General features: G+C 44.4%; 1 protein-coding gene across 3 annotated transcripts in view; it reads left to right on the plus strand.

Annotated features, from left to right (window-relative positions):
* The window catches only part of SLC2A12 (solute carrier family 2 member 12), a 63,177-nt gene that overhangs the window by 38,117 nt on the left and 5,760 nt on the right, over window positions 1-19,300 (plus strand). For 2 of the 3 annotated variants that reach the window (XM_003121191.7, XM_005652670.4), the window contains exons 3-4: window positions 4,815-4,937; window positions 9,452-9,584. In XM_003121191.7, coding sequence (XP_003121239.3) covers window positions 4,815-4,937; window positions 9,452-9,584 — 256 coding nt within the window. Of the gene's footprint in view, window positions 1-4,814; window positions 4,938-9,451; window positions 9,585-12,601; window positions 13,241-19,300 lie in introns of those variants that run through there. The other variant, XM_084955677.1, reaches the window with a different exon arrangement.

Genomic DNA, 19,300 nt, shown 5'->3' on the forward strand with positions numbered 1-19,300 from the left:
GTGCCACAGCAGTGACCGAAGCTGCCACAGTGACAACACTGGATCCCGAACCCACTGTGGCACAGTGGGAACTCCGTGGTGGAGGATGTTTTTAAAGAACCAGATTTTCCCACTCACAGAACTTATAAGGCTATAATTTGAACATCCAGTTGAAAGGAAATGGGCACATTCCCTTTCGAATTCACATTCTTAAGTACCCCTTGGCAGCCAGAGGAGAGCTAGGTCTGCTGCATGCAAAGTCAATAAAAACCAATAAAAGTCAATAAAAGCCATCGGATTTGGCTTCACTCCTACCAAGGATAGGACACCGGCTCAATCAGGATGTTGAGAACTCTGCAGCCTGAGTGTAGCGCTTTCTCCAAAGTTGCTAGGAGTTCCCTGGTGAGAGTTTCAGGACTTCCTTGAGGCTTTCAAACCCGAGGCTGGAGTGTCAGGTGGTTCAGGAAATGCTCAAGCCAAATGGAACCATGGCCAAAGTGCTGCAGGGTTTAAATCTGAAAGCACAGGGAGTGAAATGACAGCTCCAGGGAAAAAAAATGTCAGCAGTGGCAGAAACATGCAGGACGGAGGAGATGAGCACAGCTGTTCCCATGTAACAAAGCTCAGCCATTTCCACGCATCGCCCCTGTGGATCCAAATTCATGTTCTCCGTAGCACACAGAGACACTGCAACGTATTTGTCCTTCATGGCCTTTTTAATGACACTCCGTGCAGCGTAAACACTGTCTGCCGATTTCATCTGGATCAGGCAAGTTCTGACAGGAAGCCTTGGTGGCTTAATACCACGTAAAATATGAGCTTCCATGTCTGTGGACAATTATCTCCCAGCAAGGCCAAAATTCCCTCAATCCTGCAACCTAGAGAAGTCCTTAAATACACGTGCAGACTCTTGACATTTGTAGAGGTCCATATTGCTGAGGTCATCCTGGGGTGATGAAGGTCAAAGTGAAATAATAGGTGTCAAGGAGAATTGCAGCAGAGCCTGCAAAACTGCAGTGAGTTGCGGGCACTTGCTGCAGGAGCGTTCCCATATCTCTTAGTGCTCTGTGGATTCCTCACAAGCAGATGGCACCAAGCACTTGCTTTGGGCCTATCGTCAGGGTAGGGGATCATGAGGACAAGCAAAGAGAGATACCACTTTACTGTGGCATGTGACAATAGCTTGATTTTCAGTTGAGAGAAATTAGGCCATCTTATTGAAAAACATTAGAGATTAAAAAAAAAAAAAACCTTCTACTTTTTATTATAAATATCAACATATTAAATCCCCATATGATGGGTTATATCCCTGTGTTCTTTACCTGTGAACTGAAACAGCTTTTCTATTCCTTCTTGGACTTGGGTACACACAGCCCTTTTCCAGGGAACTTGGAGATAGATAAGATTATGACACCACCTTGCTCCTAAGTCTGCAAGGAAATACTTTACCCTTGTAGTAAGTTCTATCTTTTTGGGGGAGGGGGTCCTCTTTTTAGGGCTGCACCCTCGGCATATGGAAGTTCCTAGGCTAGGGGTTGAATCAGAGCTACAGGAGCTGGCCTATGCCACAGCCACAGCAACGCCAGATCCGAGCCGAGTCTTCAACCTACGCCACAGCTCACAGCAACACTAGATCCTTAACCCATTGAATGAGGCCATGGATCAAACCTGCATCCTCATGAATACTAGTCGGGTTCATTACCACTAAACCACCACAGGAACTCCCAGTAAGTTCTATCTTGCTGCAAGTACCACCTTCAGATTTTTTTTTTCTTTTGTGGTTGCTCCTCAACATGTGGAATTCTGAGCCAGGGATCAGATCCGAGCTGCAGTTGCAACCTACACCAAAGCTGCTACAATGCCAGATTCTTAACTTCTATGCCAGCTGGGGATTAAGCCTTTGTCCCAGCGTTCCAGAGATGCTGCCGATCTCATTGCACCACAGTGGGAACTCCACCACTTTCAGATTTCGCTCTCTCTCTCTGTGGATCTGAAAAACTATGGTTTTATGGCTCTGAGATCATTGATAAAGTGATATCCTCCTTATTTTTGACCTGATAGGTTCCATATTGGGGGCGTTGACCCATTTTTTGTCAAAACCTTTGTCAATGGCTGCACCATCCAGTTTATCAATATTACATGAACCAAGGCATCAATTCTTGAATTCTTTCCACTAAATCAAAAAAGAAATAGACACTTTGAGTAATCATAGGTTACTTTTGGAAACATCAGGTATAAGTTTTGTCCAATAACAAGGGACCATCAGAGACTTGATGGAAGTCTCTTTTTCAATATTCAGTTCATTGCCCAAGAATTGGCTCAGCTGAGGCACTGAACACATGCCTGAGACAGGCATCATTGTGAATATTGGATTTTTTTAGGTGCGCTCTTGACAGTTCAGACTGAGCGCTTAACCTAGTGCTTTGTGCAGCTGTGCCATCTTCTTCTTGGCAAGATCTACCACCCTCTGTAACAGCGGGATCAGCTCATTCTCATCTGAGGACAACGTGGAAATAATTTTCCCCAAGTCCCACCAAATCATTCCAAGAGGCCATCATAAGGATGCCAGGTGGGGAGGGGAAGAAAGGGGTTTCAGAGGTGATGAAGTGGAGATGGAAGCAGATCAAGAAGGCCGCTGCTAAGGCATACCCTCAAAGACAATGAACATGTCCCTTCTCCCACCTCCTCCTCACGGCTGCTAGAGCAAAAGACCATAAGGAACCCTGGGCTTCACCCCTGCCCACATCAAACATCCAGAGCAGGAAGGGTCCTGGGGATTGGCCTGCAGCACAGGTTATTTATCTTCAGCAGAGTAGACGTACCCACTTTTATCTTGTATTTGCCCAAGGGCAGGTCATTACAAAGGCTGCACCAGAATTATGCAGCTGTCATTCTACTCAGAGCCAGATACCCCGTCTTGCAAAGCCCAAGGCATGGTTACCTGAGCTTTGCCCTGGTCTCCAAGGATATAATCTTTAAGAACCTGAAGGTCTTTGGAGGCACAGAGTGAAAGGGAGGGACCTGGAATATTACTTTAGAATTCCCTGTTAGTTAGAACAATAATAACCATGTTCCTTGGTTATAGTTACTTCCACGCCCTAAAGTAACCCTGGAGAAAGTAATTAAGAAAAAAAAAATGTGTTTCTAGCCTTCTCCTATCATTTAATTATTTTTCTTACTTTGCAAATGTACTCTGAGCAGGTGTTTTCTCCACAGAGCGTGATCTTATCCTGAGAGGTACCTTTTCAGAGACACAGATGACTGCTCTGTGATTCTGGCACAGGCAGCCCACGGGGTTGCTGCCCCCCTATCCCCCTCCCCCAGGCCTCCTCTGGGGTGGGGTGAGGCAGCTGGTCTGTATCTAAACACTGGTTTTGCAACACAAAAGTAGCAGCTAGCAGTGCACCAGGGCTGGAGCAGCCCCTAAGCCCTTCCCCCAGAATCACAGGTGCTTATACTCTACAGAGACATTCATTCATTAACAAATATTTATTGAGCCACCACCAAGAGAGCGCCGACATGAAAAAGCATGAGTTCCTGAGGCTGCCTGGGCTCAGTGCCACCTCCGCTGCCACTTATGAAATTTGGGATCTTGGCAGATCATGAAAGCCTTAAGTCTCAGTTTCCTCTTCTATAAAAGAGGGAGAGTGGAGTTCCTATTGTGGCTCAGTGGGTAAAGAGCCCAGCAAGTATCTGTGAGGATGCAGGTTTGATCCCTGGCCTCAGTGGGCTAAGGATCTGGCGTTGCCAAGAGCTGCAGTGTAGGGCGGGGATGCGGCTTGGATCTAGCATTGCTGTGGCTGTGGTGTAGGCCAGCAGCTGCAGCTCCAATTCAACCGTAGCCTGGGAACCTCCCTATGCCATGGGTACGGCCCTAAAAAGACAAAAATAATCATAATAATAAAAATAAAAGAGGGAGAGTGATATTAGTTCCTATCTGGTAGGAATTTAGTGCAGATCAATTGAGATAAGGTTTGTAAAGGGCTCAGCCGCTTTTGAGAACTCGGAGCTATGAGGCAAACTGGACTTGATAGGCTGTGAGCAGGAGAGACGTTAATTGACTTCTCTCCTGCCCTTTCTCATCCCATCAGGCAGGTCCTATGATGTTCTGTGTCACTCTTGGATAATAAATGGCTCTCTGATCAGTTGTGCCAAGAAGAGTCTCCTCTCAGAAAGTCAAAGGTTTGGTCTGGTAAAATAATCAAATCTGGAGCTCCATTTAATTTAGAGCTTTTCTTTGCTCAGCTTGCCGCAGGCCAGGGAGTCTGAGTGGGAAGGGGGGGGAGCCAGCCTCCTTCCTCCCTTCCCCTCCCCACCCCCCCACTTGGTAGCCTGCTGCTCAGTAGCTCTGATGTTGGATTTCTACAAGGTCAGGAGCAAAGGCAATTGCAGGAAAGGAACCCAGAGGGAAGCAGGTAGAGCCAGGCTCCGGCACTAAGGTTCTGTGTTTGGCAGAGCCCCAAACCTGCCTTTCTTGTTCTGGGCAGCTGGTCCCAGCCACTGCTCCTCCCGTATGTATTTCTCAGGCCAGTGTCACCTGCTGGCCCTCAAGGTCCCTCCCCCTACTTCCTCAGACCACTGGCAAGCTCTCTCCGAGTTTCTCCCGAATCTGAATCTTTTGTCACTTGGTTGGAGGTGAGGGAGAAACAGAGCCCTCTTCCCTCCTCGGGTAAGAAGACGAGACCCTGCTCTCCAGCCCCCAGTCATGCAGAGGGCAGTGAGCTGGGCCTCAGCTTCACCGGAGTGTGTGTGTGTGTGTGTGTGTGTGTGTGTGTGTGTGTGTGTGTGTGTGTGATCATTTTGCTGCCCCCCACCCACTCTTCCCTTTCTTCCAGTGCCCTGGCTGGTGTTGAGCGAGATCTTTCCCGCTGGAATTCGAGGACGAGCCATGGCTCTAACTTCCAGCATGAACTGGGCTATCAATCTCCTCATCTCTCTGACGTTTTTAACCGTGACTGGTAAGAACTTGTTTTCCTCTAACACCTTTTGTGCTCTTAGGACAAATGCTAGGGAAGCCTTCACACTCCCCTGAAAAACATATTTGGTATTTCCTTTTTTTTTTTTTTCTGCAGCATGTGGAGGTTCCCAGGCTAGGGGTCGAATCGGAGCTGCAGCCACCAGCCTACGCCAGAGCCACAGCAATGTGGGATTCGAGCCACGTCTGCGACCTACACCACAGCTCACGGCAACACCAGATCCTTAACCCACTGAGCAAGGCCAGGGATCGAACCCAAAACCTCATGGTTCCTAGTCAGATTCATCAACCACTGAGCCACGACGAGAACTCCCATATTTGGGATTTTCAAACTCACTCGAAAGTAAAGAGAATGGCCATGAACCTGATGGACTGACCCCCCAGTTTAAGCAGTTATCAGTCCTAATTTATGTATGACCCCCACCTGCCCTGCCCCCCAAATTATTTTGAGTTATATCCCAGACATGTCATTTTATTTTTCAAATTTCATCACTGACCACTAAAAGATAAGACATTTAAACATGTAACAACAATATAGTTGTCACACTTAAAAACACTGAATAATAATCCTGTCACTTTTTTTTCTTTAAAATTTCATCAGTGGCCACTAAAAGATAAGACATTTAAACACTATAATGACAGTATCATTGTCACACCTAAAAACACTGAGTGATAATCCCGTGGTATCAAGTATCCGGTCTGTGTCCACATCCTTCCCATTGTCTTACAATTATTTTTTACTTCATTTGAATCACAATCCAAATACCTAATGTACAATTGATTGATATGTCCTGTAATTTGTAGGTTTCATCCTCATTTCTCCTCTCCTCACACTTGATATATTTTTTTTATTTTAGGCTTTTATTTTTCTCTTTTTTTTGGCCGGCCTGCGGCCTATGGAATTCCAGGGCCAGATCTGAGCCACAGTTGCGACCTACAGTGCCACCAAATCCTTAACCTTAACTTAAGGCAATGGTGCCAGACCAGGGATAGAACCTGCATCCCAGCGCTCCAGAGACGCCGCCAATCCCGTTGCGCCACAGCAGGAACTCCCACACTTTATATTTTTAATGGAGAAACTCAGTCATTTGTCTCATAGAGTTTTCCCTGGGGTGGATTTGCCAATTGTAGTCACTTCGTATGACCCTCTATCCTTTATGTTTTCTATAAACTGCTGGTTAGATGCAGAAGCTGGAAAAGATGAAGATGTTCTTGTTTGTTTGGTTGCAAACTCCTTCCCAGTTGGATGTGTGTCCTGCCACTGAGGGGGTGGGGCTGGGGGTGTTCTGTCTGTCTGGCTCCCACTTCATCAAGCCTGCATCCTTTGAGGATCAGAGCCCCAATCCATTATTTTCATGTCATCATTTCTGCTAAATTTTTATCAGCAATACTTCTCTAAGGAGAAATTTGTTCTCAGTTATTTGCCTGCCCTGAAGTAGGAATCATATAGGAAACCAAGATTGATATTTGAAACTTTCTCTTTATTTTTTAGTTTTCAAACTAGTGAAGCGGTTCCCTAGCATCCTCCAAAACTGACCATTGAGTTTTCTTCCATAAATATATATATATATATATATAAGTATATATATATATGGAAGTTTATATAATGTAAAGATAAGATACACATTTTCAGAAGTGGATGTATACTCAAAAAACTATCTATCTATCTATAGTACTTCTGAATCTTGTTGACCACTTTTTTTTGAGTACATACTTTGGAAATTAACTTTTAGAGTTATTAAGCATGGTTTGGGCTTCTACATAAAATTTTCAAATGTTTATGTACCATATTTTGGAAATAGCCCAAGATGAAAGGAAACAAAGAAACTGGTCATTTGCACCAACCACACCTCTCTCAGATCATACTTACAGACCTATTCTCTTCACTTTTACACACACACACACACACACACATGCGTGCGTGTGCGCACACACATACACACCCTTACCTGCTATTTGTGTAGAGAAAGAGAAAGGTAAAAGAAAGAATGGAAAAGATGAGGGAAGAATAAAGATGGCAAAAATCTCTAGGAACGGAGTTCCCACTGTGGTTTAGCGGTAACGAACTCGACTAGTATCCATGAGGATTCAGGTTCCATCCCTGGCCTTGCTCAGTGGGTTAAGGATCTGGTGTTGCTGTGAGCTGTGGTGTGGGTTGCAGACATGGCTCATATCCCTCATTGTTTTGGCTGTGGTGTAGGCTGGCTGCTACAGCTCCAATTTGACACCTTGTCTGGAAACTTCCATATGCTGCAGGTATGGCCCTTAAAAAAAAAAAAAAAAAAAAACTCCAGGAAGCATAGCCCATATAGCAGCTGAGCTGATAATTCAGAAGTGCTGCATGAGCTTTTACAGCAAATGGGGGGAACGTCTATGCAATAAAACAAATCCTGGAATGATCTAAAACCTTTAGCTGATATTTCATTGGACTGTGTTTGAAATTCTCTGCTTTTTTTCAAAAATCAATTTTCCAAGTAAAAGATATAAGGATTCTGCTTGGCAATAAGCCCTTGGACACCAACTTTTAGCACAGTCTCAGCCATGTCCGTAAAAGCAGAGTATTCTGGAGATACAGACATACTCTGCCATGGTCATAATAGAGCTGCAGTCCTGCGCTCAGCTCTGAGTGAAGTGTGTTAAGAGGGTTGCAGTGTGTCCACCGACGGAGAACAACCTGGATGACGCGGGCATGTGACCTCCCATCTCTGAAGCATTGTTTCGGGAGCTGGGGGTGCTTGACTTGGACAAGACGATGCTCAGGAAGGGATGGAGGAGGCTTCATATGTTTGTGCGGCTGTTGTGAAGGGAGGGGGAGGACTGATCCAGAGGACAAAGATGAACCTCTGAACCCAAGCTCCCAGAAGGTAGACGTGGGCTTAGGAACGAGTGAGGACTACATCTTAGACAGGGCTGGCTCACAGAGCAGTAGCCATCTTTGTTTTTGGGGGTTTGGGGTGGGGGGTTTAGGGCCACACCCACAGCATATGGAAGTTCCCAGGCTAGCAGTCGAATTGGAGCTGCAGCTGACAGCCTACACCACAGACAGCCACAGCAACACCAGATAGAACCACATCAGTGACCTACGCCATAGCTCTTGGCCGTACTGGATCCTTAACCCACTGAGCGAGTCCAGGGATCAAGCCTGCATCCTCAGGCTAGTGCAGTGCTAGTTGGGTTCTAAACCCACTGTGCCGCAACGGGAACTCCCACAGTGCCTGTCTTTGAAAAGTCATGAGCTCCCTGTTACTGAAAATGCTCAAAGAGCACAGGGGATGAGTACAATAAGATGATGTTTTGATTCTCTTCATTTTTGTTTTCTGGTTGTATGTCCTAGAGAGGGAAGACGACCAATTTTATAAACACTTTAGTAAGCACTCACTTGGGCAAAACCCCATGCCAGCAGCAAGAGTGGCACAGAGTGAGCTGACTTTAATTAAAATTGCCAGAAAGACTGCAGGGCTGTTCCATCTTCCTGCTTCTCCCCACTTCAGCACAGCTGACCTACGAATGGTTAATATGCATGGATCCTTCCACTCTGCCTGACTGCCTAACTGCTCCATGCGTGTTCCCAACAGATCAGTCGTGATGTGTGGCTGCTACTGGCTATTTGCACTGTTTTTGTCTGTGGCTGGTCTGACCCTGTGTTTAAAAAAGGCCTCCTCACTGTTCCAGGCCATTCTGGACTTTCTGATGGGCCCAGGGTAGCACATTACAAGGGCAGACGCAAGTGCCCTGGGGGCCACCTCTCACCAGCTAGCATACCTTGACCTTGGTCAGTAACTACAAAGGGGCTGGACCTCTGACCTGAAACTGAGCTGGCAGATGAGATCCACCAAAACCTGGAGGATCCTGCTTCTTGCCGATGCCTCTTAGCAAGTTAATGCCTTTTATTCAAACTACTATCACTGTTTTTTCCCTCTGAATCTAAGAAGCAGCATTACAGATACAATGCCAGCTACTAAAATGATGAAAAACTGCCAACATGAAATGATTTATTCAAATCTGAGTAGAGAAGGGGAAGCTCATTCCAGGAAGAGTCCATCTGTATAAAGATGTCTTTAAAAATATCTACCAAATAGAAACCAAATGACTACAGCCGTGATTCCCAAGAGAGGAACGTGGAGCGTGAGGAGAGAGAAGGTGGTTGACCTTCCGATTTCTGAGTGTCTGTATTCTGTGAGGTTCTTAACTCCCACCCCAACCAATGAGCATGTCAATTACCATTTTGAACACAAAAAGCATGTCCATCAAGAAGAGATCTTGGTGTTTAAATGGTGATACTTATAAGACCGTTATTTATTTTGCCAGAGGAAGCTAGGGTAGTTTGGGAAAATGAAACTTTCAGGGCTGGCTATGTTTTTAATTTGTGATTGTTATTTCAAAATTAACATGTTTGAAAATGTGTATAGCTTCATATATGCTCTAAGAAGCAGCTGTCCATAAATGGGATCAAAGCAACACGAAACATCTCTAACCAATTTCCTTTGTCCTCTCTAGATCTCATTGGCCTGCCATGGGTGTGCTTTATTTATACAATCATGAGTCTAGCAGCTCTGGTTTTTGTGCTCGTGTTTATTCCCGAGACAAAGGGATGCTCTTTGGAACAAATATCAATGGAACTAGCAAAAGAGTGAGTATTTTCTTCATTGCTCTCTGAGCAGTACTCTTGGGTCAAAAATTCAGCTTCTATCTACAATGAAATAATAGTAATATCTGAAATTATTTTAAGATATTCCCTTTGGTAGGGAACCATGTCTCCAACCATAATTCCAGTTTCTCTGCTGTGGGTTAATAAGTGGGACAAGATGATGGAGTAGAAGGACTTAAGCTCACCCTCTCTTATGAAAACACCAAATTACAACCGACAAACAACCATCAGTAAAACAGCCTGGAAACTACCAGGTTCTTTGCTGTGCATTTAAGTTGGGTGACTCAGCAAAGGAATTAGAATAACCAGTGCTTTCCAACAAGGGAACCCTTCAGAGATCTTTTCAGTGATGATTGAAGAACCCCTCCCATCTCCCTGGCTCTCTTACACAGAAAGAATTTTTTTTTTTATATAATTTATTTTTTTTTCCCACTGTACAGCAAGGGGATCAAGTTATCCTTACATGTATACATTTCCCCCCCCCCCTTTGTTCTGTTGCAATATGAGTATCTAGACATAGTTCTCAATGCTACTCAGTAGGATCTCCTTGTAAATCTATTCTAAGTTGTGTCTGATAAGCCCAAGCTCCCGATCCCTCCCACTCCCTCCCTCTCCCATCCTGGCAGCCACAGTCTATTTTCCAAGTCCATGATTTTCTTTTCTGTGGAGATGTTCATTTGGGCTGGACATTAGATTCCAGTTATAAGTGATATCATATGGTATTTGTCTTTGTCTTTCTGACTCATTTCAAATTTTTATTTGGGGTTTCAGGTTGGTCCTGGCCCACCATGCTTGCCCTATGCTAGAGTCATGGGCTTCAGCCTTCCACCTCTTCTACATTTTGTAGGTCTTTTTAAGCCCCAAACATATAAGGTTCAGATAATCCGGATAACTCTTGGGCTTACATGTCTACAATTCTTCCAAATACGGCACAAAGTACATTAAGATGGAGAGTTTCTTATGTGAATAGCTAATTAAAATAATGGTTAAATAAAATTCACATGGAGGTGTTCCCATTGTGGCTCAGTGGTAATGAACCCCACTAGTATCCAGAAGGGTGAGGGTTCAACCCCTGGCCCCGATCAGTGGGTTAAGGATCCAGTGTTGCCGAGAGCTGTGGTGTAGGTCACTGATGTGGTTCTATCTGGCATGGCTGTAGCTGTGGTGTAGGCTGGCGGCTGCAGCTTCAATTAGACCCCTAGCCTGGGATCTTCCATATGCCATGGGAGCGGCCCTAAAAGGCCAAAAAAAAAAAAAAAAAAAAAAAAAAAAACCCCAAAAAACAAAAAACAAAACAAAACAAAAAATTCACATGGAGAGATGGCTACAACAGTTTAACTTAGCAGTAAGTGGGTTACAGAAAACTCCCCTTCTCCTTTAGTAGCAGAACTCGCAGCTCTGACTTGAAACTGGCTGGGGGAGGAGACCAGGTATGTGGCCAGGAATGAATTTATTACTCTGCCTAGGATTAAAGCATCCCACTAGACAATGTAGAGATAACTTGTTCTTGGGTTTTAATATAAGGGACAGAAACAACATATTTACAGTTTGTGACTTTCTTCTAAAAATACTTTCACTAGCGGAGTTCCTATCATGGCAGAGAAGAAACCAATCCAACCAGGAACCATGAGGTTGCAGGTTTGATCCCTGGCCTTGCTCAGTGGGTTGAGGATCTGGTGTTGCTGTGAGCTGTGGTGTAGATCGCAGACACCACTTGGATCCTGCATTGCCGTGGCTGTGGCGTAGGCCAGTGGCTACAGCTCCGATTCGACCCCTAGCCTGGGAACCTCCTTATGCCACAGGTGCGGCCCTCAAAAGACAAAAAGACAAAAAAATTAAAAAAAAAAATACTTTCCTAGAGAGAAACGTATGAGGTCACAGAAATAGTGGGCACAGTGATTCTTCAGCTTTTGATTGAAGGAAGAAGAAACTTGACAGGTAAGTTGATGGTAGGTGTATGTGCACAAATACACAGACGGCGCTGTTAATCCTGGTTTTATCAGGGTATAGAGTATGCAGGAGTGTGGAAAAGTTTTACTTTGTACCTTATATACTTTAAAATGGTTTGCATTGTAAAGATATTTCACGTTAGCAGAAAACACTTTTCTCTTAATTCAAGGTAAGTATCACCCAGAGGGCTAATTTTTGACACAGATGAGGCCCTATTTTTAAAACCTTCAATGAAAATGAATATTATGCATTTACAAAGAAAAATATAATCCTCATGAAAGCTGGCTCCCTCCCTTTGGCCTGCACAAGTTGAAGTCAAATAATAGGATTTCTTGGCGAGCACAGAATCTAAACAAGACAATTAATTGCACATGCATGATTCAAATAGCGGATAGCCTCAGACCTTGATAACTCAGCGCCATTCAAATAGCGGATAGCCTCAGACCTTGATAATTCATCTTTAACTAGAAACCTGTCTGACCAACTCATGCTTCTTCCAGATTTGAGATGCCAGGACATGAGGGTGCCACATCTGTGGGTGACCCTTCATTTCTCAGCCTTCCCTAGAGCTTGTTTCACATCAGTGGTCTATTTAGGTATAAAACAGGCTCCCCCAGAGTAGTGGCTTGGAATACACTGTTTACTATTTTCTGTGATTCTTTGGTTTGGTTGGCTGGTGCCTCTGCTCCTTTCACCTGGGCTCACTCATGTGCCTACAACATCAGCGTGAGGTGTAGCTGGACTGGAAGCTCCAAGGGAGCCTCACAGAGATGGTTGACAGTAGGTGATACAGCGGGGAACTTCAGTTCCCTTCAGGTGGCCTCTTCCTCCAGGAGGCCATGGTGGCTTCACCCCCTGTCAGACCTGGTAGCGGAGGCTGACACTGCATTCAGCTCTTTGAGAGGTTTCCACACTGGAAGTCACACGTCCACATCGTTTCCATCCCTTTCTATCGTCGGTACAAGTCCTAAGGCCAGCCCAGATTCAAGGAATTTAGAGATTGACCTAATGTCTTTATTTGATTTTATTTTTTGTCTTTTTTTTTTAAGGGCCACACCTGCAGCACATGAAAGTTCAGAGCCATAGCCACCGGCCTATGCCACCGCCACAGCAACACAAAATCTGAGCCGCATTTGCAACCTACACCACCACTTGTGGCAACACCAAATCCTTAACCCACTGAGCAAGGTCAGAGATAGAACCCACATCCTCATGGATACTAGTCAGGTTTGTAACCCACTGAGCCACAGCCAGAACTCCCAAAGGTTTTTTTAAACCCATTTAATCTACCATACTTACTCTTTCTTGAAATTCTTTTACCTCCTAAGGAACGTTTTTTCCCCTGGGTTTTCTCCTACCTCTTACTTCCTTATTTCTCCTTCTCTTCCTACATGATAGTTATCTCTGCAGATTTAGTTCTACCTCCTTATGCCCAAGGATCTTCAAAGCCTTGAGTCACCCTAGCTCCAGATAGTGTTCCTTTCTCCTAAATCTTTAATAATTTCTAGTCCCATTTTTTTCTTTTCTATTGCCTCAGCTAAAACTCTTGCAGTTTCACTTCCTTAAGGAGGTTATAGAGTTTTAGTTTCCAGGAATGGTCTCTGCCCATTCTCCTTCTTATGTAATCTCTACAGTGCCTAGCCTTAAAACTGATTCCTAGCAGAAGATTAAAAAATATTCACCGTTCAGTTGCGGTCAGTCCAGTGCTGAATTCATTGTGTGTGGGGATTAGATCATGAATAACCGTATAAATCACAATAGGTTTTGATCTTTATGGATCATAGGATGTGATTTAATCTGTGATCTAACAATCTGTGCAATGGGAGGAGGAAGGGGTATGTGTTCAGAAAAGGGAGACATGTTGGCTCTACCATCATACCACTCCCTTTTCCCCCCTCTCACTTCACGAATTATTCATTCCACTCTTTGTTGACCATCTACTGTGGACCAGACACTGTACTGGGGAGGAACCGAAGATACAAGGAACAGAGGACCCATACTTTCTTTGCTTTAAGAGGCAGGAGAGAAAACAGAGCATTGCAATGCACTGTGTTGGCAAGTACAAAGGAAGGTCACATGTGTTAGAGGAGTTCATCTATGAAATTTTCCTGAAGGAGGTTATCTCCAAGCTGAATTTTGAAGCAGTTATCTAGGCAAAGAGAACTGCATGGGGGTCAGAAGAGGAATCACACAGCAGAGGTCAGTTGCCTAAATAGTGTGGTATGAAGAGGACAGGTTCTGGGTCGGGGATCAAGAGATCAAAGGGAGGGAGAGAGTAGTCAAGAGGAGTTTTGTCCATCCTGGCCCTTAAGGCAGTAGGGCATTTTTTTTTTTAATCAAAAAAAAATTTTTTTTTTCCTTTTTATGGATGCACCTGCAGCATATGGAAGTTCCCGAGCCAGGGGTCAAATAGGAGCTGCAACTGCAAGCCTACACCACAGCCACAGCTACACGGGAGCTGCATCTGTGCTGTCCCTTGCAGCCACATCTATGAGGGAGCATGTGGCAACACTGGATCCTTAACCCACTGAACAGGGCCAGGGACGAAACCCACATCCTTATGGATACTACCTGGGCTCTTAATCCACTGAGCCACAACAGGAACTCCAGTAGGTCATGTTTAAAACAACAGAGTGGGGTGGGGTCGGGGGGGGGGAAGTGACCAGATTTTTGAAGGAGGAGCTGGCAAAATATGGCAAATGGAGAGCGTAGACACAGAGTTATAGAAACCTAGGAAGAGCCTGTGGGGGGAATTGGATGGGAAACCTGGGGCTGGTGGGGTGTAGGGATGCAACCTGCACAACTGGGAGCTAAGACTGGAAGAAACAGTTCTCTAGCTTGGAGAACTAATCCAGTAGACAATGGGGACAGTCAATGAAGTAAGACCTGGAGGAGGGGAAAGTGCAGGTTTGGGAAGCGGGAGTCTGGTGGAAGGTTGGATTGGGACAACACTGAGTTCACTGAGTTAGTTTGTACAGATGGAATGTGAGGCACCTGTGGAGCGTGCAAATGAAGAAGAAAGGAGGCAAATGTACATTGGAAGCTGGGGTTAAGGGGAAATATCTATATTGGGGATAATTTGGTCCTCAACGTGGAGGTACATAAGCAGATCCATCTTGCAGAGCCTAAGCTTTTTGAAAGTCCTGCTTAAGAAAAATAATACAAACCATGAATGCAAGGTGAGGCATGCGTATATGGGTCTTGGAAGGGGCTGTGCAGGTGAGGGGCCCTGGGTCTTAAGTTTCACTGGCTTTTTGGAAATCCACCTTCGGTATATGCACTTTTGAGCTGCCCATATCCTAGCTGTGGGAAAGAATTCCTTTAAAAATAAAGGTTTGTTAAAAATTTTGTGAGTTGTACTAACTAAGAAATTGAAGCAGGGAAAAAGAGTCATGAATTAATTGAACAAAACTAAGGGCCTCTCCTATTATCACTCCTTTTGCACTTTTTCAAAAAAGTCTAACCTGAAAGCAGAATGTTCTCAATGAGTTAAGGTTAAGAAAATTTTTGATTTTTTTTTTTTTTCATATGGAGCTGTCAGGATGCATTAAATTTCAGGGCAAATGAAAATCTGAAGACAAAACTTACGAAAAGCCTATCTTCCCATCTGGTGGACCTCCAGAATAAGACATTTTCTAAGAGCGTAATTATTCGGAGGGGGAGTATGTAAAACTCCTTATAGTATGTATTCATTCAGAATTCAAGGAGTTCCCGTCGTGGCTCAGTGGTTAACGAATCCGACTAGGAACCATGAGGTTTCGGGTTCGATCCCTGGCCTTGCTCAGTGGATTAAGGATCCAGCGTTGCCATGAGCTGTGGTGTAGGTTGAAGACGCAGCTTGGATCGTGCGTTGCTGTGGCTCTGGAGTAGGCTGGCAGCTACAGCTCCAATTAGACCCCAGCCTGGGAATCTCCATATGCTGCGGGAGCGGCCCAAGAAATGGCAAAAAGACAAAAAAAAAAAAAAAAAAAAAAAAAAGAATTCAAGGTGGGGAAGGAATCTGTCTAAATTAGCAAACTCTGAATTATGAAATGTTTTCGAAAGAATCACATTCCTGTTACTTTTGAGTCATACAATTACTTAAACTTAAATCTAGACCCGTTCCAAGTTTTTTTTTTTAAGTTTTATTGAAGTATAGTTGATTTTCAATGTTGTGGTAATTTCTGCTATACAACAAAGAGATGCAGTTATACATATACCCACATCCATTCTTTTTCAGATTCTCCAAGGAAGTTTTAAATTGCAAATTAGGAGAGAGCCACAAACCAAATACTACTCACCCCTAGATAGACTCCACAAGTCAACACGAGGCTGGTGGAGGAGAATAAGTATAGATAAGGGCATTGGTGCAAATTATGAAAGATGAGATGGCAAAACAATTCTGCATTTTAAATTTATTTGTAGTAGCAGCAGCAGCAGTATGGGCTAAGGATACATTCTTGCCAGGAAGCCCAGTACCTGAGGGCAGAAAGGAAACAGTTGCCTTCAGAAATCTTGGCTCCCTCTGATTTCTGAAACACCAAAGAGCCAGGGACATGTCTTAGCTTGAAGCGGCAGGTTGGTGAATGCTTTTCAAATGAAAATGTAAGCAGCCCGAAGTGTGTACGTTGATCAAAGTGAGTATGAAGTATGTGTGTTAAACAAGTTTCCCTGGAGGGAAATGTCAAAGACAAGAACAGAAATCAAATCCATCAAGGCACTGAAAACTTACAGAATTGGCTAAGTGAACCCGGGATGGTCGAAAGCCCCAGGGAACAAAAGTGAGGAAACGAAAGTGAGGTGAGCTTTAAGACGCAGAAAGGCTATTGCTGAGTTAAGGGAGTCTTCCTGGATTTAGGAGTTAATGAAACAATGAATCAACTTTTGTCACCAGAGGAACAGAGAGTCCAGATGTGTATGTCCTCGTGATTTTCTAAGAAAGGAAACTATTTATAATATCAAATTAACTTCACATTTGATACTCCACACCTCCTAGCATTTTCCCTTCTCACACTTGGAGTTGGCTTCTTTTTCTCCTATTTCTAGGAGGCTGAGAAAACAAATATTCTTCCAAAGTTGTTAAGTTTCTTGTAAGATAAACAATGACTCAGTGGGGAGGTCAGAAAAGAGTGCAGCAATAATGTAATTTGAAAGGATTTCATTTTGAACTTCTGCCCTGCCAGCTACAAACACAAAATGGGACATTTGCCATATTTGCTATTTCAGCTGTGACTTTCATTCTTTTCCCCAGTTTAAGTGGAGACAATTAATGAAACCCAACCAGTTAATGTTTGGTAAATATTTCAGTTCAGAGGCTTAGATTATTTTTCACTTTTAGCAGTTAATCTTACATGGTCATTCCTTCTTTCATTCACCCAAATTCATTTATTCAATAAATATTTACTGAGTACCTGTTACGTGCCAGGCACTGTTCTAGGTGCTATAACATATTCACCAGCAGGCAAAAACGCATCAGAATTAAAATGTGCTGATAAGATACTAAGTGTGTGCAGGGGGAGGGGGTTACCTTTGATTGGTGATCTGAGAAGATTATCCTGAGAGGTGACATGAAAGATAAAATCTGAGTGGTAATAAAGAGCCAACTCTGCAAAGATAGGGTGGAAAGAGAACTCAGGTAGAGAGAATAGCTAGTGCAAAGGGTGAATCAGAAACACACTTGCCCTGTTCCATGATTCAAAAGAAGCCCAGGAGGATTCGATCTTTGAGATCCAGTGAGAAGGCTGGTGGAGACTGATGTGTGGGGCTTTACAGACTGGATTTGGATTTCATTCTAAGTGCAATGGGAACCTACTAAAGTATTTTAAGCAGAGGCGTGACGGGATCTGGTTTACCTTAAGGTGTGACAAACAAGTGTCTACAGGCTCATAGCTGAACATGGCTTAGAAAGCACAGGAGCCCAGGGCTGGGTCTCATTTTATTTTTTAATTTAATTTAATTAATTAAAAAAATTTTTTTTTTTGGTCTTTTTGTCTTTTCTAGGGCTGCACCCATGGCATATGGAGGGTCCCAGGCTAGGGGTCTAATCGGAGCTGTCGCTGACGGCGTATGCCAAAGCCACAGCAATGCAGGATCTGGGCTGCATCTGCGACCTACACCACAGCTTACGGCAATGCTGGATCCTTAACCCAATGAGCAAGGCCAGGGATTGAACCCCCAATCTTATGGTTCCTAGTAGGATTCGATACCCACTGAGCCATGGTGGGAACTCCCAGGTCTCATTTTAAATCATCCCCACTGACTCCAAGTGGCCCTCCGTGCTGCCTGGCAGTCATCTGTCTCTCGTCCATGAACTGCCTCTCTCCTAGACAACTGCTCAATACCAACTTCTCTCTCTGGAAACCTCTCTCCTCATTTGCCCTCCTCACTTGCTTATCCAGAACATTCCCCCACAGCCCTCCCTGCTCACACCTGCAATCATCTAGCTCATACCTCTCTCCTGGATCTCTCTTCCCATTAGCACAGAAACCTTGCATGATTTTTTTCTCCATTGTTTTGTTTTATTTTATTGTTATTATTATCATTTTAGGGCTGCACCTGCAGCATATGGAGTTTCCAGGCTATGGGGTGGAGTCAGAGCTGCAGCTGCTGTCCTAGGCCACAGCCACAGCCATGCCAGATCGAGCCTCTGTGACCTACACCACAGCTCACGGCAACGCTGGATCCTTAACCCACTGAGCGAGGCCAGGAATCGAACCTGAATCCTCATGGATACTAGTCAGGTTTGTTACCACTAAGCCACAACGGGATCTCCTTTTCTCCATCTTAAAAAAAAAAAAAAAAAAAGAAAGTCTTTTGGCCCCACTTTCCTTCCTAGGTTTTACTCTCTCATTTCTTTTCACTTGTTTTCTTTGCCATCATGATAGCCTAGTTCTTCCAGAGTTGTCTGTCTTCATTGTCCTCAATTCCTCTCTTCCTAGTCTCTCGTGAACCTGCTCCAATAAGACTTGCATGGCCACCACTCTACTGCAAGTGTTCTTTTCAACATCCTGGTAATCTCCCAGTCACAAAACCCAGGGGTCAGTTCTCACCTGTCACTTAGTGGCAGCACAGCGACTACCCCGAGCACTGACTGCGGATGCTCGCCCTCTTCCCCGAAACACTTGCCTCTCTGCCTTCAGGGACCAACCTCCTGGTTATCCCCTACCAGTCTTTCCTCAACATCCATCCTCTGCTGGTTCCAGCTCATCTTACCTTTTTTTTTTTTTTTTTTTTTTTTTTCTTTTTAGGACCTCACCCGAGGCACATGGAAGTTCCCAGGCTAGAGGTCGAATCAGAGCTGCAGCTGCTGGCCTGTGCCACAGCCACAGCCACACCAGATCAGGTCACATCAGTGACCTGCACCACAACTCACAGCAATGCTGGATCCTTCACCCACTGAGCAAGGCCAGGGATCCAACCCACATCTTCATGGATGTTCATGTTCCTAACCTGCTGAGCCACAGTGGGAACTCCTTTATCTTAAAGTTGACGTGTCCTAGGGCTTCATCCTCTCTGGCTGGTTGATCTCAGATAAAGCTAATGCCTTTATACCATCCATATGCTGCTGAATCCAAAATTTACCTCTCCAGCCTCAATATCTCTCCTGAATTCAGGGCTTATCTATTCAACAGTTTGTTGTACATCGCTTTTCAAATGTCTACAAATATTTCTAAATTGAACTCTGATGTCCCCCAGACTTATTCCACTCTCAGACTTACCCACCTTAGTTGATGGCAAACTTATCCTACTTGCTCTGGCCACAAACTTTG

Source organism: Sus scrofa, chromosome 1, assembly GCF_054392235.1.
Source record: "Sus scrofa isolate SSC_HxYL_T2T_F1_AM1 chromosome 1, Sscrofa_HxYL_maternal_Yorkshire_Landrace_v2.0, whole genome shotgun sequence".
NCBI classification, from domain to species: Eukaryota; Metazoa; Chordata; class Mammalia; order Artiodactyla; family Suidae; genus Sus; species Sus scrofa.